Source organism: Melopsittacus undulatus, chromosome Z (assembly GCF_012275295.1).
Source record: "Melopsittacus undulatus isolate bMelUnd1 chromosome Z, bMelUnd1.mat.Z, whole genome shotgun sequence".
NCBI lineage: Eukaryota > Metazoa > Chordata > Aves > Psittaciformes > Psittaculidae > Melopsittacus > Melopsittacus undulatus.
The window spans coordinates 12,974,211-12,996,602 of NC_047557.1; the positions used below are offsets into that span (position 1 = coordinate 12,974,211).

Consider the following 22,392-nt stretch of genomic DNA (forward strand, 5'->3'; position numbering starts at 1 on the left):
TGGAAGTAAAGTCTTGTTCCTTTAATCATACGATCATAGTTTCCAAGCGTTCTTCATCATGACGATAAAGTAGACATCTGTGTCTATTGAAGCGCTCACTCCTGCATAGTAGTTCATGAATTCTTCTGTTGTGACCTGAGGCAGAAGGGTTTAAAACAAGAAAATGAGCTTTATTTTTTTTTTAATATTGTAAGCCAAACCCACACATTGAGAAGAACTCTAAATGAAACTTAACATCTGCTATTTCATGTTAATAGTGAAAAGGAATCCAAGAGAAAGAATGAACCCACTGAAAATTTGCTAAAGTTCATCTGTTTGCTAGAAATAAGAGCTCTTGTCCTCCAAGAGCCCTTGGATGGAAATGGAATATGTGGAGTTGAACTAACATTAATAGGAACTGAAGTTAAAATTGGAGCTAGTCAAGAAGACAAATGTTCTAATGCATTTTTTTTTTCAATGATGTTATACTTTGGTTGTTTGCATTAGTATTAATAAAAGTGAATGGGATTTTGATGCAACCCAGACACAGCTAGGAGCTTTATAAACATTCACTAGAGAGAAAATGCTGTTGCTCTAAACAGGTCTTACTCAAAGAAGCAAACATTCTTACAAATACCCACATATTTTTTACATCTTTCATCATCATTTTGAGGTTGAATCAGTTTTAAAAAACTATAAAAAGAATCAGATTAGCAGAAATAAACAGTGCATGTCTTTTGTGATGGCCTAACTCTTGAACCGTCATTTGAATAATCATCACATAGAAAAATATTTGCTTCTACTGCACTGGGCATTTGAGAGCTAAGTGAAATGCCACAATGGGGAGAAATGAACACTGTAGATTGTCCTGCCATCAGGAACTGATTACAAGTTTCACCGTCCCTGCCTATTTCAGAGGCGCTAATCAAGATCACAGTGAAGAGGACTTTTATAGCAGAGGCTTAGCCTTGAGGCATTTCTGCTAAAAACATTTTAGGCTTTCAGCTCATACCAGCGTCGTTAGTGACGTCTGATTCAGACACAGAAAAGTCACAGTCGATTCTCAGAAGAAACTGCAAGTTTATAGGCAAACATCAGTATCGCTGAACAAAAAGTGAGTGCTCAGAGTAATTTTGCTATAAGCTCAAACACTGAGGAGTGTATGAGGCACAAGGCACTTAACTTGTGAAGGATCATTTTTGAGACCCATTAAATGTGTTCACTTATAGCACAAAAAGCAGGAAGATTGTGCTTCAGGTTTGCTAGATGTCACCGCTGCTGCAGAGAAGGAAGGGAACAACTTACACAACTGATATCTCTGAGGAGGAGATAACAGAAAAAGGGATGAAATTCAGCTCTACCAAGTGCAAAGTCATGGCCAAGAGAAGTAAAAATCATCACCTCCCTACAAATAGATGTTGGAAATTGAAGCAAGTGGAGGATTTGACTGTAGTAGCCAGCTCCTAGACAGGTGGGAGTCACTAAGTGTAGTGGAGCCATGAAAACCAAGGTGCAACCTCAAAAGTGCAAAGTGATAAATACATTACACAACATGCTGATGAAACCTTACCTAATTTGTTATTATGAATGTCGTTGGACCTAGAATATCACCATATGAACAGCAATGATCCACAATTTCTCTGAGCTGGTTAGACATGTGTAAGTTCAGACCAAAGAATTTCGGAAACACACAGCAAGGGGAAACAAAGTGTCCTTGACTCAGTGATAGTTACAAAGCAGATGCGTAAGAAAGCCATCACAGAAGGTGCCCAGGTTTTACATCTGCCCTGGAGAGGCGAGGTTGAGGGCAGGATGGGCTATGAGCCCAGCACTTGGCTGCTGGCAGCCTCCCCAACCCCACACTCCCTCCAATTCTCCGTGGATAAATCTGTTTCTATTATGGACTGATTTGCAAATAAACTGTCTCAGCAATTACACACTGGCGAAGTGTTTACTGTAAAATATTTCACATATTAGAGAACTTGCTTTTGAACTGGATCCTGGTACTTATTCTGCTAAGAAGTGAAAAATCCTCTAATGTATGTGGATCTTAAAATGAGAAGTCTGAAGATAAAGTACCCTATGAAAGTATAGCACTAAGGCTATAAACCTGTAAATGAAATCTCATGTCTATTCTCATACCTCCTGCAGAGTCCCTTTGCCTCTGAATGCTTAATCATTAGTCCTACACAGAGGTTAGGAACCCATTTTACAGTCCTCCATAAATGTGACACAAATGCCTGTTTAGTACTGCAATCATTCTCACATTCAATGACTTACGTCAAATGCTGAGTCAGATGGTGATTTCATGGCTCGACATTTGGTGTTTTCACTTACCTTCCCATCTTTGTCATAGGGGGAATCAAAATTATCCAGAAAGGCCCTAAAAACTTGGTCTTCTGTCCAGTCTCCATTTTGGTATTTGGGATGATGCTTTGCATTATACACCCCCCGTAAGTCTTCAATTGTTACGACACCATCTCCAGTCTTATCTAACTTCCTAAATGCCTGCATGATGATCTCTTTTCTTGCATTTGACATGGGAGGCTGTGAAGAAATATTAACAGAATCGTTTAATTTCTGTGAGCTACCTGCCGCATTTGAAATTCAGGTAACTGCTACTGTTAATAGTAAACCTATCTCAGGGCACTTGGACAACAAACTGCAGACAGTTTACACTGTCCATGAGCTAGGAAGGGCCATATATATCACCAGAAAAGCAATGTGATCGAGTCTATCAATGTGATAGCAAACGGACAATAAGAGAGAAAATGTTAACTAGAACACTTTTCTACCCATTTTGAATATTTCTAAGAAGAAATTGCTTATTAATCTAAGCACTGATTATTTTCATTCTAAATTGTTCAGACTTCAGCAAAGAGGCTCCAACTAAAATCATTCGCTCTGTGGTTGATTAGGGAAAACCACTACTGGGTTAGTTAATTTTATGAAGAAGTGCATCATAAAATGACAGAAAAAGAAGTGAGACTAATGAGCTGAACCACATAGGTGCCTGGACTGTAATACAGGAATTTAGGTATCTAAATCACAGCAGCAATCAATTAAAAAATTAACCATTTATTTGCAACTCTTTCATTCTACTGTGCTCTGCTCTGTTCTGTTCTGTTTTCTTCTGCTCTTTTCTGTTCTGTTCTGCTCTGTTCTGATCTGTTCTACTCTTCTATTTATAGGGAGCCTTTTGCAGAGATGTTGTTTTCTGAACTCTGACATCCACACAGGTGTTCTTTAAGGTGATTTTCTCCTTTAGCATTTTTAGATGGAAATAGAATATTTTAACTTCTCAAGAGTTACTGACTTTTTAAATAGAGCTATAGACGTTGCTAGTTACTAAGGTGAACAAATTGCTGTGCTTTGTGTTTGGCTAATGACAAATCAACGCTTTTCTACATTTAATGCAGTAGAAACATAAATTCACAGACTTACTCTCAGTGTAACAAGAAATTCATCAAAATCAATTGTTCCACTGCCATCTTTATCAAATATCCGGAAAATTTCTTGTGCTTCTTCCTTGTCTATCATCACAGCATAATCATTTAATCCTTTCACAAACTCTTTGAAATCAAGGGTCCTGCTGTTGTCATCATCCATAATTCTAAACACTCTGTGGAAAATGTGCAAATTGAGGATAATGCTTAGGAAAACTTGGAGAATGCTGTAGTAGTTTAGCACAGTGACAGTTCACAGAGAAACCTTCCTGAGATAACATTTTCCCCATAGTCTGCTGATGAAAAGAGAAATCAACCAACAAATAAAAACCCAAAACAAAACAACAAAAACCACAACAACTACCAAAAAAAAAAGTCCAAAACAAAAAAAACCCCACCAGAGAAAAAAAAGTAGGGGAGAGAGAGCCAAAAAACCAACACAATGACAGCAGAGATGACCTGCTTAGATTGAGTGTCTGAATATTACACAGCTGAAGTTAGAATGAGGTGAAGGCTGCCATGACTGAAGGAGTCTTCCTATTATAAGAATATATATGTATTTCTATCATATATATAATATATATTAAGTATGCTAACTTTTGTATATATGCTATATATACTAACTATATATATATAAAACTATATATATATACAAATATATATATATACTAACATATATATATTATAGGCATGTAGATGAAGTTTCAGCTTGTCACCAAAGTTTCGTCTGTGGTTTATTGAGCCCAGGAGCGGTTTCAAGGAGATGCAGCTCCCCTTTTCTAGGGGTGGGGTGACCCATACTCTCAGGGTGACTGCAGAAGGAATCTAGATGCCTCCCAAAAGAGAGACAGCTGATAGACCATTACACACAAGGGAGTCACATCCCAAAAGAAAGGAAGCACAAAATGCCCAGTATTGAGATAATATCATAGAATCATAGAATAGTTATGGTTGGAAAGGACCTTAAGATCATCAAGTTTCAACCCCCTGCCATGGGAAGGGACACCTCACACTAAACCTAGCCTTGACCATCGCCAGGGACAGAGCATTCACAGCTTCCCTGGGCAACCCATTCCAGTGCCTCACTACCCCTTCTTCCTTATATCCAAACTAAACCTCCCCTGTTTAAGTTTTAACCTGTTACCTTTTGTCCTGTCACTGCAGTCCCTAATGAAGAGCTCTCTCCATCATCCTTATAGGCTCCTTCAGACACTGGAATGATGCTATGAGGTCTCCATGCAGCCTTTTCCAGGCTGAACAGCCCCAACTTTCACAGAATCATATGACTATAGAATAGTTAGGGTTGGAAAGGACCTTAAGATCATCTAGTTCCAACCCCCCTGTCACAGACAGGGACACCTCACACTAAACCACACCTGGCCTTGAACACCACCAGGGATGGAGCATTCACTACCTACCTGGGCAACCCATTCCAGTGCCTCATCTCCCTTACAGTAAAGAACTTCTTCCTTATATCCAATCTAACAGCCCCAACTTTCTCAGCCTGTCTTCGTATGGGAGGTGCTCCATTCCCCTGATCATCCTCCTGGCCCTCCTCTGGACTTGTTCCAACAGTTCCATGTCTTTTTTATGTTGAGGACACCAGAACTGCACACAATACTCCAAGTGAGGTCTCACAAGAGCAGAGTAGTGGGGCAGGATCACCTCTTTTGACTTGCTGGTCACACTCCTCTTGGTGCAGGTAATTATACAAAAATGCCAAACAAAGAAGGAGGTGTTTCATGTTCCCTCTCTCTCCCTGGAAGAAGTTGTTCTGAGTCTTAAAGAAGCACCTTCCTCTGAGGGATTCGTGATCCTCTCTCAGTCCTTCAACAGGTAAGCCAGTCAGTCCTGTCTCTCAAAACACAGGAGCCCCAAGCTCAGGGTCTGTGAGGTGTGCCATTTGCAAAGGAGTGAGGAAACGCAAGTTTTGGTCACTGCTTAGCCTGCGAGCCTCTTATTGCTAAAACTATTATGCTAAATAATGGATTTGAGTTCTTAGACTTACCTGCCAAGTCCTTTGATGCCTGCAGATCCCCTTGCTAAACACTGCAGTCGAAGTCTTTCTACAGGGTCAGTGGTTTTGGACAGGTTCCTTTTGGCCTGGATTGCCATCTCTCGGTCATGCCTCGCAGTGCCTGGCATCTGGAAGACAAAAGCACTCACATGGCTTGGATTCACATGCACAAGACAGAGTGCTGAAACCTGCCTTACTATATGGAGCACCCCCAATCCCTCACTTGCAAGGTGCTGGCAACTCTTTCATGAGGACTCATTTCAACCATCTATTGTCCTTTTCCTTATACCTTTCTATCAGAAGAGGTAATAGCCAAACTGGGCACCAGATCTGAAAGGAGAGCTCAGCCAGATACCCTGTGATTAACCCAGATGGAAACATGAAAGTGTGAGTGAGAATTTGCTGCCTACAGTGTATGAACACACTGAAAACTAGTGTAAGCCCTCGGGAGGGCAGTGCTGCATATGCATCCCAGCATCCCTGCCAAGCCTCCTCAGCCTGGCCAGATTTGCAGTTGACATTTGTCCACAGATAGATGGAAAATTTTTTGCTGTGAAGAGCAAAAATTGTCCTGAGTGAAGACCTTTGCCTTTTGTTTGCCTTTGTTCCATTGTAGCTCCAGCTCTCTAGAGCAGTGCTTTCTCTCATTACACATCTGAGCTAAAGCAATCACCCCAAGATCTGACCTCACCTACAGATGACACCTTGTACTATTTTAACAAAACTGTAGGACAAACCTCAGGATTTCAGGATCCTGCAGCAGTCACATAAACCTTCCAGCTTCCCTCAGAGGAAGACAGTGGAATACAAAGTGGGAAAACAGCCCACAGACTTGGAGTAAGCACCACCAAGAGCAGCAGGCCCAGTGTGGGGAGTGAAGGCAATAAGGTTTGCATGAAAAACAGTTTGGGAATGAGCTCTGAGGCCTTGGTACTTGAAAAGCCATGGGGTGAGGAGCTGGGGCCTTGAAGGACAGGGAAGGTAGAGAAACAAGTCTTGGGAGGATGGACCAGGATGCAGTTGTGGTGGGAGTCTCAGTTGATGATGTGGGGGTTATGAGAGTGTCTGCAGCATTGTGATTGGACTATTGACATGGAGAGTTTTACAGTGGCCAATGAGATTGAATGTGACTGCTTGTGCAGGTTGGGAAAATACTGAAGAGGGGGATAAAAAGGGGTTGGTTGTAATAAAGTTGGATTTGAGTCCCAGTTTGGATTTCAGTCTCCTCATCAACTTGAGTCCATGTCATGAAACACCACAGCCCAGCCTGGCAGAGAGTCACCCACAGGAATTATTTGTAGTTTCTGCTAAGAGCACCAGGGTCTGCCCATGCTCCTCATGAAATCTTAGAGGCACATTGAAGCTTGGCTGCTGACCACATGCTCAGGGCCAGGACTGCCATTCCATAGCTTGGCTGTGGATCATGAGGACCTTCAAAACATTTTTCAGCCCTTAGAGCATCATAGGACCAGGGCACAGAAGGGTCACAGAAAGGCTGGTCAGAGTTACAGAAGAGGTCTTGACTTGGAGAGCACTTGGTGCTCTGCTTAGGATGTTCTGGGATGGGGAGATGAGGAAGATGGGTGGCCCTGTGATGTGGGGAGTGAAGATGATAAGATTTGCACGAAAAACAGTTTGGGAATGAGCGCTGAGGCCTTGGTGCTTGACAAGGGCTGGGGCTGTGAGTTGGGGCTTTGAAGAACAGGGAAGGTCCAAAAACAAGTCTTGGAGGGATGGGCTAGGATGTAGCTGTGGTGGGAGTCTCAGTTGAAGGCCAGAGGATGCAGCAGTTGAGAGGGTCTGCAGCATTGTGATTGGACTATTTACCTGGAGAGTTTTACAGGAGCCGATGAGATTGAACGTTGTATGTATGTGCAGGTTGGGAAAGTACCAAACCGGGGAATAAAAAGGGCTTGGTTGTAATAAAGTTGGATTTGAGCCTCCTCATCAACTTGAGTCCATGTCGTGAAATGCCACACTGTGAGGCATAGTCAGTACATGTTGCACTTCCAATCTTCTTGTCATTGCATGTGTAGAAGTATAAATTGAAACAGTCAGAGAAAACTGAGAAACATGGAATGAGACTGTTTCATCCTAACTAATCCACTCCTTCCTACAGAGCACTGGCTACTGCAGCTAGTAATGCCACATGGGCTGAGCTCTGCAACCCCTTCACACAACAGCAGCTGGGCTCTTAAAAACAGGAGAATAAAATGTGTTTGCTGCCCCAGAATGGTTTCAGTACAAGCTTACTGCAGAAATCCAGCTTGGTAAAAAAAAATAAACCATTTCAGTTTTGCTCCAGACAGAATGAGCAAAGTTCTTCTGGGAACTCATTAACGAGTGACCATAAAGACCTTAGAGCTATGTGAGATCAGCAGTCAAAAATGCTTTCTGCAAACAGTGATGTGTCCTTAAAGGGAGATGTTTAGCTGGCAAGAATATAGAATCCAGTAAGGTTACATAAACACAGTGCAAACTATATTTACATTATGTAATTATATACTGTAACTTTCAGGAGTATATATAATGCATACGCATCTATAGACAAAATGCATAATGTATGCATACCATTGTGTGGTATGCCCTTATACTATGTTATGTGTTTGTATAGAACTATAAATACTGAGACAAATGATGACATAATTCGTCTCCACTCCATGCTGCAAAAATCTACCCAAACACACACCATGAAAGAAGTGTAGTAACTCTTTGCCTCAAGTTTAGTGAAGTCATTTCCACTATACTGCAGGGTTCTTCAAAGAGTCATTGCGGCAAGATTCATGAATTGAGGCTAGGGAGGGATCATCTGATACGATATCTACTATCCAGGGAGACTTCCTAGCAGCTTTTCAATACCTAAAGTGGGGCTACAAGAAAGCTGGAGAGGGACTTTTTACAAGGGCATGTAGTGATAAGGCATAACGCTTTTAAACAGAAACAGGGTAGATTTATATTAGATATAAGGAAGAAATTCCTTACTGTGAGGAAGACGTTGTCCAGAGAAGCTCAGCAGTGTTCAAGGCCAAGTTGAACGGAGCTCTGAACAACCTGGTCTCGTAGAAGGTGTCCCTGCCTGTGGCAGGGGGTTGGAACTGGATAATCTTTAAGGTCCCTTCCAACCCAAACCATTCTGGGGTTCCATGATTATGATCGCCTGTACCTCAGGAGCCACTGAAACTGGCCAGTCCCCAGTTGTCTTTGCTGTAAGCAACAAGTCTGTTTCTACACCTACAAGCATTTCTAGCTGAGAGCTCACCACCTCTAGGCTAAGCTGTTCCAGTGTTGAATGATTTTCTTTTCAAAATACATTCTTTGTTTCTAGTCTAAGTTATCCCCATCATTAGATGGTGCTTTACTTTTTTATACTGCATTACACAGCTGCCTACTAAAGTTTGTGCAGAAACAGAGACCTGAAGGTCATTTTTAGCTAGGTAATTAGACAGAGCTTAGGACTCTTGCTACAAAATGAGTTTCCAGATGTTAGATGATTTTGCTGTTGCTCCTGACCTTTTCCATTTTTTTCTACGTGTTCCTGATGATGTGGGACAGAGCACTCTAGTAATCTCACTAACACCATGGGGTGTGATAGTCCCCTTTTTCCCCATGAATCATGGTTGAAATCACTAACAAATATGATATATAGTAAGTATTTATCCCACTCTGCAAAGCTTCATTCTCTATAATGTACAATAACAAAACCACCAACACCATGTTGTTATATAAAACTCAGCAACTGGAGTCTGTTCAGAAAGTGACTTCACTTACACGTTACACTAAAGCAAATAAAATACGACCTGGCTTCCTGTGTCACACAGTAGCATGCATCTGAGAAGCCTTTCTATAAATTGAATAAACACAGAAAGCCACTTATCGTCCTTACTGCATGTGATCCTGGTCCATAGTAACATGGCTACCACTTCCCTATTTCTGTTGTCTGCTGGTTTAAACTAGAGCTAAACAGCCTAGGCTGTTTAAAGATATAATGCATAGTAAGAAAAAAGATTCTGTATCAGAGCCAGAAGGAATCAGAGCAATTCACAAGCTCATTTCTCTCCTCTCCTCTCATTTTGCTTTCAGCCCTTTTTGGATAATGTGAAGTAATTACAGATACAGGCAGGATTCGTTGAACACAATAGTTCTCTGTATAGCTTACAAATGTGTTATGCATTACTAACCATAAATATACCAGGGAAAGGTCATAACCATGATTTTGCATGTTTTTAATTCATATATCTCTTCCAAGAGGAACGTGTGCCATTGTAAAATAAAAAGGGGCTGGTTAATTTAATTCTGAATGCTAGAGAATTTTGTTTTGTAGAACAGCCTGAGCTATAAGAAATTACAATACCCACGTTCTTAGCATTGTTTGTTTCTATGGGCAATGTTGTGTTGTGAAGGCTTCACAGAAATGACTGCATTTCTTCTTAACAAGTAAAAAACCTGAAATTCTGAGTTGTTTTTTTTTCCAGAAGATCCTCAGATTGATCAGCAATCAAATCCCTTTATACACCTCTAAGCCTGAGGTTTAAATCTGGCACAAGTCATATATAATATAAACTCAGCACCATTTGTTTATATGTTTTCCTTGAGCTGCAGCCAAAGACCTCCAGTGAAAATCCTGATAAACACCCCAGTGTGGCAGGCAGAAACCCACAGAGCCTCTGCTAGAAAGCCCTGTCCTGGACAAACACACCACCCCAGAGCAGAATATCCCGGTATGCAGGAATAGATTAAGTGTCCTAGATCAATTGCACGCATTTGGTTTATTCCTAACAACTTCATCAAATTCTTAAAAGCATGAAAACCATGGGAGCATTTGGTTTAAAAATATGGCTTTCCAGCCCCCAGAGACCTTTCTGCCTCTCCACCATCCCCAGCATCATACTGCTCCCATATTCTGGAAGGTGAAGCATAACTGCTTTTGCTATTTTGCATATACATTTATAGCATACATCTATACACATTTTGCAAAATACATGTATAGAGAGGTATGTGTATATAAAAACCCCCTAATCCTTCCTGAACCTCAGGCTCATCTGACCAGAGAAACTCACTGTGAGCTAGCAAGCAAGAGAGAAAATCCTTTACCTGAAGTGCTATCCTGCACCCGGGGTTTCCACCCAGGACCTGGGAGGTGTTTCAGGGGCTGGGGCTGCACCGTCCCCCACCAGCCTCCCACACTCTCGCAGGGCTCAGGCAGCAAGTGAAAGGGATGCAGGGCCACGGGCTCAGTGCAGAGCTTCCTCGTTCATCTCGTTTTACTTGTTTACACACCCTGCTGCCTTGCTCCCCCCCCCCCCCCCCCCCCCCCCCCTTTTTTTGGGACGCCTGGAGTTTACCAGCCGGTCTCCAAGGTGACACCGGTGGCAGTGACTTGCCCAGCCTGCAATTACGCGGCTCCCCTGGGTGATTGCCGCTGGGCTGACAGAGTCCTTCCATTTAACCTTTTCTAAATCCATGTTTTCCTTCTCCTCGCTGCCCTCAAGGGTCTGGGAGCCAAGAGTGGGAGGCATCTCCTGATACCCCGCACCGAGATGCCCAAGAATGCCTGCAGGAGGATACAGCATCGCAGTGCCAGTGTCAGGCATGGCTGTGCTACGATAAAAAAATTTGTTGGGTCAATCTATTACTCAAAACAAAATAAGATAAAATAAGTAAACGCCTGTCAAATGTGTTTCACGAAAAACAAATTGCAGGCATATTTTTTTTCTTGCTGATTAATTGCCATTTGGAATTGGCAACGAATGCCAATTTGCCATTAATTGCCATTCTGCTGGCAGTGAGAAGCTCTAGGGAGATGCTGAGATTGTGTTCATTTGCAGCAAGAAGAAAACTGAAAAGGTTAAACGCCCATATGATGAGGAAAAATTGCTCTCTGCCTAGACACAGCTATTAGCAACTCTGCAGAAGGTCACAAACATTGTCAGTGACATAGTGTAGCACCCGGAGAAGGAATCAGTGTATTGATAGACTCCTTCGGGATGAAAAACAGCCTGTATTATGCTCCTTGTCCCTCTCTGGTAGAAGCAAGCACAACACACAGGATCAGTGCTGATGGTAATGGCAGCTTGTACACACTGGTGCCAGAGCATATGGGGAATAAGAGAACTCAGTTCTGGCCATGAATAAAATAGCAAGAATGAGTAAGTGCATCGTTTCCTGACAAGAGCAGAAAGTTGGTTTAGGCAATTACTTGAGTAATAACACTGGCATCTTTAAAGGCTGCTTATCTCTCATCGACATGTACTTCCTGGTACTAAATCATAGCTTGTGCGAGACTTTGTATATGCTTTATATCTCTCATCTGGCAACTGACTGTACATTAATGCACAACCAGGAAACAATCTTTATTTAATCATTCAGCGATTTAAAAATATTGACTTTGTGACAGTGCAGCATCTCCCCATCTGGTATCATTGTTCCATGAATTGATCTCCAGAATACAGAAGAGATAAGGGGCTCTGAGTATGCCCGGGGCTGCTGGTGCAGGAGGAGCAGCCCCTGCTGCCTGTAGGCACACACTGCAGAGGCAAAACGGAGATGAACACTGCAGAAATAATTCTCATTCAACAACAACTCGGTCCTTGAAATTCAGCATCCCCCCTGAGAAAAGCAATTCTTCAGGTGCCAAATTTGCATTGACTTTCAGAGAGCTGTGTGTAGATTGGAACAGCAAAGATGGGCTCTTGAAAGCAGAAGAGTATGTCAATTTAGTATCTGGATACTTGGCTGCTCTCTGTTGCCTCACCTGCCCTCTGCCAGTGAGCCTGGGCACACACAGTCTACCTTCACACGGTCTGAAAACTGGACTGTGTTATGTCTGAGCTGGTTAATGAGTTACTAATCTGAAGAATTATTAACAGGCTTTCAGGTGTCTTAGATTGCATCAGACTGTGATTAAGTTTACTTGATTGTACCTGCTCTATTTCTGTGCCCAAAGCTGTTAGCAGAGCTTAGTGAATTCAGAACATATAATAAAAAAGATTTAATCAGAACTCTGGAATTTTCCTCATCATTTTCTAGCTAGCTGTGAATACCTATCTGTTTAATTTCTGGTTTTGTTCAGCTGACAGCCCTGAAATGTCTGTTCAGTTTGTGGTTCAGCACTGAACTGAACCTAATCAGAAAACGACTGATGACCTCTAACACTATACACTTATGACAGAGACTGAGATCTTGACAATTAAGATCTCAGATTTCTTGTTGGAGTTAGGCAGGAGGGAAGGTATAAAGAATGCCTGGTATGTATTATAAGAAGTGTCTCAAAGAAAAGACAGAAGATACTGGATATTTTGCCAAAGTTAGTTCACATGCACTAGCATCATTTCTGTATGTGCTAACACTGACCTTCACTGACAAGTTCTTCAGCAGAGAGAAGCACAGGTATGAAAACATCCGCTTATACTTGGCAGGGGAATCAGCATGGTGTTTGGTTCTCAAAACAACCAAATCAGCAGGTAAAAAAAAATAACAAAATTAAAAAAGCAAACATGAATATCAAAACACTATACAATGTAGACTAATTTTAGAGGATAAACCTTTGGGCTTTGTCCTGCCATTGAAATTAAAGTTTAACATACACCAAAAAATGAAACCCCCATGGTAAGGAAATTTGTCAATAGAAAAGTGTTCTGATTTTAAACCAAGCTACGATCCAATTAAATTGAACTCTCAGCCCAAATAAGATGCTTTTACATCCAAAATACCATCTCCTTGTGTGGTTTCTTGTTATCTAGCTGAAATTAATTGTGCTCAGGATTGTTCCCTAAAGGTGGCTTATGCAGACCATGCCTTTGCCACGGAACTCCTGCCAAAGAGTCACATCCAAGCTACATGCTGGGGATAGCTTCGAGCCCTGCTCCTCATGGGTCTGACCCCACAGCAGTGACCCTCAGCTCATCCCTCCACATGAGGAGCCTTTCAAGCCTGGGGAGCGCACGGTGCTGGCTGCAATGGAGAGATTGCTCTGCCCGGCTGCACATCAACATTCCTTACCTTTACCTTGTCTTAGCTTTTCTCCTCATTCTGGGAAAGCATAAACAGATTAATTTTTAACACTACGTCTCTTGTTATAGGCATATATGGTTTGACAAGTTTTTTAAGGGGATTTTAGATCAAAAGTGTTCCAGAAAAATGAGTAGTTATTTTGATTTTTTTTTCTTCTTGAGAATCTACCACAAATCTCTTTCCAGTTGAAGAATGGAAAATTAAGACACTGTATGCTTCAGCTTTTTAAGAAGGTTAGCAAACAATGTTTACTAAAATTCACTTATTTTTATCCTGTGCCTTGAAATAATGAAACTTTAAGTTTTTTAAAACTTCAGGCAAAGTGAAAAGACCTGTATGCATGAGAAACTTCTATGCAAGAGTAACCACTCTTTCCTCCAGATATGAAAACAAGTGGACCCAGCATTTAATAAGATCAAATACCTTCTGGTGCTGAAAAGCTGTGCTTGATCATTGAGAACTGGAGGAATAAGGAGGAACAGGAAAGCAATTTGCAGTTTGCTGTGACAAAACCCAGAACAATCTGTCCTCAGTGAAGAGAACAAAGAGAAAGGAGCCAAAACCAGAGAAGAGAAGGTTCTAGTTAGCTGCTCCTCAAAGAGAGTAGCCTCCCTAAAGGCAGTCATTAAGTGCTGGAGCAGGCTGGGGAAAGAAGAGCGGCTGTGAAGTCTCTGCTCTTGGCACCTGCACATGGCAGGGGAGCATTGTCTGTATCACTTTTTACATCTCTTCCACTCCTCTGAAATGAAGATTTTTATAGGTATATGGGATCGTGCCGTTAGGCAGGAAGGGGTAAAGGTGATAGGGAAGCGATGTCAGTAGTTGTACAGCAGGGGGCAGAGACTCTCTCTTCCAGGACATAAGAGAAGCATTCGCGGCAGCAATAGATGGAGGCTGCAGGGAGGAGCTGTACTCGTTACCAGTGAGGAGAATGCTTTGCTTGCCAGGCCGTGGAGCTGTCTGAGTGCAGCTATTGCTTAACACTCTGTGGTACCATTCTAAAATAGCCACAAACAACAGGTATCTTTTGTTGCTGTTCTCATGAGCTTCCTCTCCAAATCACCAGGGGCTGTCTGGTCCAGAAACTTGCTGGTGGCATGTGCATCAGAAGCTTTCCCCTACCATGGCATACTCAGCATGGCAGCATGCTTCGGTACAGGCCTGCCTACCCCAAAGCTGCCTGCTCATCTGCTCTACTCTTCAATGTACTGGTGATAGATACACCATCAGCCTAGAGAGCTTAGTGATGTCCCACATTCCCTTCCCTCCATGGCCTGCTCACTTCAGAAACCCTTTGTTGCTCAGAAGATTAGCTATTGTCAGGCTCTTCTGCACGTGTTGAGCCCTGAGATGATGCCACCTTGGCATATGAGCTGCTGTTTTCTCAGCGAAGATCTCAATTCTCTGGCTGTGAGGAGCAGACTCATACAGGGATGAGTCAGCAGACTGAAGACCCAGAGCCAGATCTCAAAACAGATTAATGCCAAGTACTGGCATTTACCCTTTCCTAATACTGTAGTGCCCAAAACCTTGTGTCTCTCACCACCAGAACATGAATATTCAACTGTTCTGTTGTACATATTCAATATGTCAATATTCAATATTCAAATGTACTGCTGTTCAAAGAGGGCCCCTGTCAATTCTAACCTGGTCCCAGAAACAGTGAGAGCCCAAACATATGTACTTAAGTCCATTTTAGCCCCCAGGGGCACCCCAGGTGTCTGCATAGAGCTACACAGGACTTACGTGTGCTCCCCTTGGAGAGGAGCTGAAGGGATGGCAGAATGCCTAAAGGTTCCAGACAGAACTACCCCATAGCTGTCCCTCCCATAGAATTATCCCATTGTAAGAACATTCAAAGTAAAAAAACCCTGTTAGGGTAATCTCAAAGGCCTGCTGGTCCAGTCTTTTAATACCCACAGTGGCCAGGAGCCCTCACTGGGGTTGCTGGTGGAGTTCTTCCTGCTCTGCCCTCCAGCAAGCAGCCATTTCCTAGCTTCCTGAGCTGGAAGTTGCACACATAGAGTTATTCTCCATGAGTTTTCCTAGCCCATCTTTGAACCCATTAAAGTGTCTCATGTCTCACAATAACAAGCACTGAGATGTCATATTCTGCAGGTCACATCTGGTGCTGCAAGCAGCTGTTCAGATTCTGGGGCATCCTGTCTGCTGGCTGATGACTGCAGGGCAAGAGGTGATGTGGTTGGCAAAGTCCAGCAAGACTGTCTCTGCCAACGGGCTTACCAACATTGTGAGCAGGGCTTTAGCCAGATTTGCTGGGACTCATGACCAAAGCCTGAAGAGAAAGAGAGGCATGGGGTAGCCCTCGCACTTTGCATCTGACAAAGAAGTCAAGTGCCTGCAGAGCACAGATGCAGATGCACAAGAAGAACAGAAGGAATTAAGAGTCTAAACACATTCCTCCTTGTCCTGGGTTCAGCAGTAGCAGTCATTTTTCTCCTCCTTGGTAGCTGGTGCAGTGCTGTTTTTGACTTTCAGACTGCGAACAACACTGATAACACCAACTTTTTTAGTTGTTGCTCAGTAAGGACTTTCTCAGTCTAATGTTCTGACAGTGAGGAGGCGCAGGGGAAGTCAGCAGGAAGCAGAGAGAGGACACTTGACCCAAACTCACCAAAGGGGTATTCCATACCACAGCATGTCATGCTCAGTATATAAACTGGGGGCAGTTACCTGAAAGGGCTAGCCCAACCTAGCTCAGGTTGGGCTGGGTATTGGTCGGCGAGTGGTGAGCGGTTGTATTCTCTCCCCTTGTTACTTCCCTTGTCATTGTTATTATTGTGGTAGCAGTAGTGGTTTGTGTTATACCTTAATTACTGGACTGTTCTTATCTCAGCCTATGGGAGTTGCATCCTTTCAGTTCTCCTCCCCATCCCTCCGGGAGTGGGGGAAGAAATAAGTGATAGAGTGAGCGAGTGGCTGCATGGTTCTGAGTTGCTGGCTGGGCTTAAACCACAACTCTCCTTTACTAGTTTCTTCCTGTATGCCTGGTGTAGAAGTCAGACTTCCAGGATCATAATTCCAGGCTAGGTCATCAGCCACAGCTTTCTGAGGATGCTGTGAGGATGCTTTTAGCCTTGGTGCAATTAAAAATGTGTAGCAGCTAGTCTACCTTCATAAGTCCTTAAATTTTAAGTCCCTGGGAATGTGCCTCTCTTAAACTAAGTGCACATATTCAATCACTAAACAGTGGAAATGTATAGGTACCTTTGGCACGCACAAGGAAAGCCCAAGGGAGTTTGATGTCCATTTCTCCTTAAGCTGTCAAGGGAGTGAGGCTCTCACAGGCATTTGTAACACTCAGAAGAAAGATATGGGGGATCTGCCATCACAGCCTAGAGTTCTGATCTGAGCCCACAGCTCTAACAGAGCATGCATATGGATAAAGATGAACACAGGTTCCTTCTCCATTATCTCCTGGCTTCCTAGAGCTCAGCTTTTGGATTGTTTTTTTCCAGTATCATCCTCCAGCATCCAGTCTGGACATGCTTTTCAATACTGGAGGAAGCAGAGCACTGAGAGAGGAGACTCCAGCTAGAGCTTGTGAACTTATATGGCTTTGCAAATGCTAAATGGGAGAAACTGCCAAGCCCGACTTTCTCTGGAGTTTGACAGCAAAACAGGTGTTTTTCAGATATCAGTGAGACCTAAATAACAGGCTCACATGATGCAAGCCCTTAGAGCTTGGAGTTAATTTGATATCAGCAAAAATCACATCCTTATGACTCTTTCAACTTGAAGGTGATGGGTGGAAGGAAGTCACTGGCAGGTGAGGAGAAAAATATCACAGACTTTTCCTTTCAAAGGTAGTTGTGTGTTTCCTTTTTAGAATCACAGAATAGTTAGGATTGGAAAGGACCTTAAGATCATCTAACTCCAACCCCTGCCATGGGCAGGAACACCTCACACTAAACCATGTCACCCAAGGCTTCATCCAACAAGGCCTTGAACACCACCAAGGATGGAGCATTCACAACTTCCCTGGACAACCCATTCCAGTACCTTATCACCCTCACAGTAAAGAATTTCTTCCTTATATCCAATCTAAACTTCCCCTGTTTAAGTTTGAACCCATAACCCCTTGTCCTATCACTAGAGTCCCTAATGAAGAGTCCCTCCCCAGCATCCTATAGGCCCCCTTCAGATACTGAGAGGCTGCCCTGAGCCCCAACTTTCTCAGCATGTCTTCACACAAGAGGTGCTCCAGTCCCTGATCATCCTCGTGGCCTCCTCTGGACTTGTTCTAACAGTTCCATGTCCTTTTTATGTTGAGGACACCAGAACAGCACACAATTCTCCAGGTGAGGTCTCATGAGAGCAGAGTAGAGGGGCAGGATCACCTCCTTTGACCTGCTGGTCATGCTCCTTTTGATGCAGCCCATGATGCAGTTGGCTTTCTGGGCTGTGAGCGCACACTGAAGCTGGCTCATGTTCATTTTCTCATCGACCAACACCCCCAAGTCCTTCTCCACAGGGCTGCTCTGAACCTCTTCTCTGCCCAACCTGTAGCTGTGCCTGGGACTGCTCTGACCCAGGTGATTTATTTTACTGTAAATTAAGACAAAACATGTTTAAAATTTCTGATGGAAAAACTTTCTGCAAACAGTTTCAGGTAAATCATAATATCTGACAAGCCCAGAGTGCTTCTGTTCTTCATGGATCTTACTACCAATTGCCAGCCAGCCATCTCTAAAACAATGAAGCACAAAGATGTTTCTCTTTCCCCTCTGTCTTTTGATATGCAAAATTAAAACCAAACACCTACTCCAGTTTTAAAATTCTGGGGATTTTTTCATGCTTCTTCACATGGAATGAAAAAGAGATAATTCCCTTCGGTAGCTGAAATCATGTTCTCAGTCTTACAGGTTTCCTTTCTCCCACACAGCAGGTTTGGAAATGGAATTCAGAATGTCTTTCTGTACTGGTCTATGTCTTTCTGTTACAAAGACATTAAAGACTTGAGCCAAATAGATAGTACTTGAAAACCCTTTTTTTCAAAAGAATTCACATGAAGGAGTGCCTGTAAAAAGTTCCATCTGCTTTACTACCCCTGTGTATTACAAGCCACCAAAATGAAAAATATCACAGTGCTGAGAGGAGTATCTTATAAGCAAGATTTTCTCATGCCTTTGACACAAATGATTCAAATCTTTTGACTTCAGTGGCATTATAGCAGTGGGAAAGGTCCTGAAATATGTGTGCACCAAAAACTTAATTCAGTGCAGGATGATACAGGAGAATAAAACAAAAAAAACCAAGAGCTGTTGCTTTGCTGCTCCTCTCAAAGCTTCTGATCTCTAAAACTTCCAAAATCTGCATGATCTGTTCCACCAGGGAACGCTCAGTTACAGATGTATGATCCTGCTCTGGATACACACTATAAAATGGGATAGCATGCCTTACTTCCTGAAAGACAGGCAAGAAATGCTGGGAAGTGCAGCAGTGTAGCCACGTAACATGGTGTTGCCCCTGCTGTCAGCAGGCAACCAGCTCTGCAGTGAGTTTGCAGAGCTTCAGGAAGAAGGCTTGCTGGGGTTGTTTTGTCTGAACCATTCTTATCTGACTGTAGCTTGGTTTTATTCCTTCCTTTGACAGCAATTCTCCTACCTGACCAGCTGCCTATAGTAATTTGGTTTAATTTTATCTTTGCATAATGCAGTTTTATACAGATGGCAGTAATAGGCAGTAATTTTATGCATAATGAGATGTTTATGACAATACACGGTTGAGAAAGACCAGACTGGTACAATTGCAGAAGCCTTGAGAATTGGAGGCACAACATACAGTATAGAGCAGTACAGGCATGAAATTATAAAAGCTGGCTTGGCATTGGAAAACCCACAGCTCCTCATCAGTGTTCAGTTAGAGAAACGCAGACCAGGAGCTGGACAAACCTGGGTTAAGGGTAGCAAAGCAGACAAAGAAGTAGCTTTTAGCATACATGAAATACCCCACATGCAGTAAATTCAGCTGTTACATGGAGCTGCAGAGCAGTAAAAAAAAAAAGGTGTGAATGTAAGTAGGTACTAGAACATCAGGGTGATAATATCCCCAACAAAGGACACCAGAAGATGAAGATTTATAATGTTAAATCATCCAGCAGGCTGAAGATGCTGACTTTTAAGATCCAAAGGAACAACAGAAGGGAGAGCATAATCCCAAGAAAATGGATAAAAACTAGAAGTGTATTATAATTTTAATTCCATTATTCATACTATTACTGACACTTTTCCCCTTATTGAAGCATTTTAATTACATTACTATTCTTTCTTTTTTTTCCTGCAAAATTAGGTTTGGATTAGCTAGACTCTACATACTTAAATAAAAATTCTTGGCTTTACTTGTATGTAAGGTGTTTCCTTTTTGCCCATAAACAAAACCTTGACCATAACAGAAGGGAGGAAAGATAACCATGAGGGCCTCTTCGAACTCAGCTCCTAGCAAGGGGCCCAAAGTCACGCTATAAGATCCCTCCTGCTCTTTCTGAGGTATGCCACACGTGTTGCCGGTTGCAAACTGTATTAACAGGAAGTTTGACTGTTATGCTGTGTGTGGTTATTTTCACATCACAGATTTGAGATCTGTCCCAGGAGTCAGGGAGCTTTGCCATTTCCAAGTATTTCCCCTTTAATGGGATGGTGTTTTTTTCGTTAGCTGGGGAGTCAGGCAGGTGATGTCTCCATACCGGCTGTAGGGTAGTGGTGTCTGTGTGCATCACACACTTGACCCTTGATCCCTGTTGAGCATATAATGAAGACTGAATGTAAATAGCAGTGATAGCATGCTTTGCTTATGCCCAGCAGATTTGGCATTAGCTATTCAGATCTTGAAGCAAAGATCCTCCTGTTCAGCTTGTGAGGAAATATGCCCCATGTTCTTTCCTTCACAGCAGCAAGTTTTGTTCTCCTTCTGCCTGATCTCTCTTTTAACAACTTCTGGGAAACAAACAGACCTCTGTTAACTCTCCCTACACTCACGCAAGCTTTTCTTCCGTGACCCAGGTGCTCTTGTCTAGCTGCAGGTTAGGTGGGAGTGCTGCCTGAAGGAGCAAACCTTAGCTCCCAGGCTTGTGCACTGCAGTAGCCATTTATGAGGCTTGTGTGGGAAGGGATCAAGAAGCACTGCATGGTGGCACAGTTCTTCAGCCATGTGCTAGGGAGGACAGGCAGGGAAATGCAGAGAAATAGGTACAGCAAATGCTGCAGAAATTGTAGCAAGATCCCCAAAACTTTTCCAACTCCACTGGCCAAGTTATAGTGTATTACAAACCCTGCTTTGTTCTGAGACCTTCTCCATTAGTCAACTTGTAGTTTCACTTGCTAGCAAAGTTACTGCCAATTTTAGAAGTGTGGCATCTAATGTGCTGTTAGGCCTGAGGCAATAGAGATGAAGTGCTCTGTATCCATGATTCCCCCTGAAGTTTTTCACCTGGGCCATGACCATTTACACCAGCTAATGTTCTCACTCTTGTGTCTCACTCTGTATCTCTGTTATAGGCATTGACATTGACAGGGACCATGCACAGACATACCACTAGCAGCAACCAGGAAGCTGTAATTTTCACAGCATCAAGTCTAGGATACTGGCACAAGTCAGCATTCAAGTGTTTGTGAACCACTTCTTCCTGAAAGCTTCCTTTTTAAAGCCAAGTTGGTCTTACTGTTTCAAATGGATTTATGCTACTGAAAAATGTAGTTCAGTCACACAAACAAGCAACTGGACTGCAACTACTGCTGTTTTTCTGATACACTGTTCCTGTTTTTGAGGCCAGATAGTGCTAACAAGAATTCATTTGCATTATCTACACAGAAATTGCATAATCTGGCATGTTTATTTTCTATAGGAGGAAGTCACTATCTTCTGATGGATGAACCCTCACATGTTTTTGAACGAACCATGATCTTTAATACAAACCATATGACTTGGATGTCACTGAAGATGTCTGGTTTGATGATGCCAAGCAAAAAAAAACCCTAAACAAACCAAAGCAAAACTAAATAAAAAAACAGCTCACACAGTGTCAATGAAACTTAACACATTTATTAAAATTGAATATTACAATAATGTGAATCCTAATTGTACTACTACTGTAAATATTATGTAAGCTCTAGCAAAGGTGTGTTTAGTTCAATGCCAGTTCCCTCTGCCAAGGACAGGGGCTGCAGTGCTATACCACAATCCCTGATGTGTTACTCACTGTAGCTTCTTTGTCCACGAAGAGGCTCTGCCGAGTGGCACCCCCAGCATGCAAGGCCAGCTCTTCCTCTGACATCACCTGATGTTGTCCCCTGCCTGCTCTGCCTGACCTGGACAGCCCTGTCCTACCATCACCAGCATGGCATATTGCATCAAGGAGGAAGGTGGGAGCAGAGTCCTGAGACTGCTTTGGCCACTTTCAGCAATGTTTTCCCCCAAAGGTCAGGCAAACACTCCTCACTGCACTATCACCCCAGTGCATGGTTGTCTATATGGTACCAGACCTCCTCTAGCCAAATAAAAACAGAGAGCCCTGTACATCCGGAAAATCTGTGGCTCCAAGCTTATGCTATAGAGTTTGTCATTACATGGCACAAATCGGTGCCTGATTCTTAGTTAGGGACAAAGCAGGTAAATGCGGAGGATGAGGACACAGAGACCCCTGGCCAGGGCATCCTTCTGAGACATTTGGTGGCTGACATCTACCTGTTCTGTGACTGTGAGTGTCACAACTGGTATCCGCACTGGAATGAATTGTGAACTCTTTACCTCTTTTTGTCCGAGAGCTGTGAAAAAGCAACTTATTCCTCATTTTTTAAGAGAAGGTTGAGTGAAAGGCAGTATGTTAAAGATGTCACTGGAGAGATCATGTGGGTTAAATGGGAGTAGTGCAACAACTACCAAGGTATGAACACCTATGACCACCCTGGTGGCCAGGACTGC

At 42.8% G+C, this 22,392-nt stretch overlaps 1 protein-coding gene across 1 annotated transcript; it reads right to left on the minus strand.

Annotated features, from left to right (window-relative positions):
* Positions 1–10,674, minus strand: CAPSL (calcyphosine like). The gene is made up of 5 exons (XM_005151995.2): positions 10,534–10,674; positions 5,434–5,570; positions 3,424–3,601; positions 2,317–2,526; positions 1–135 (listed from the first exon to the last, which is right to left on the minus strand). Exons 2-5 carry the CDS (start codon positions 5,568–5,570, stop codon positions 34–36), a joined length of 627 nt encoding a protein of 208 aa, XP_005152052.1. The 5' UTR covers positions 10,534–10,674; the 3' UTR covers positions 1–33.
* Positions 10,675–22,392: the final 11,718 nt, after the last annotated feature.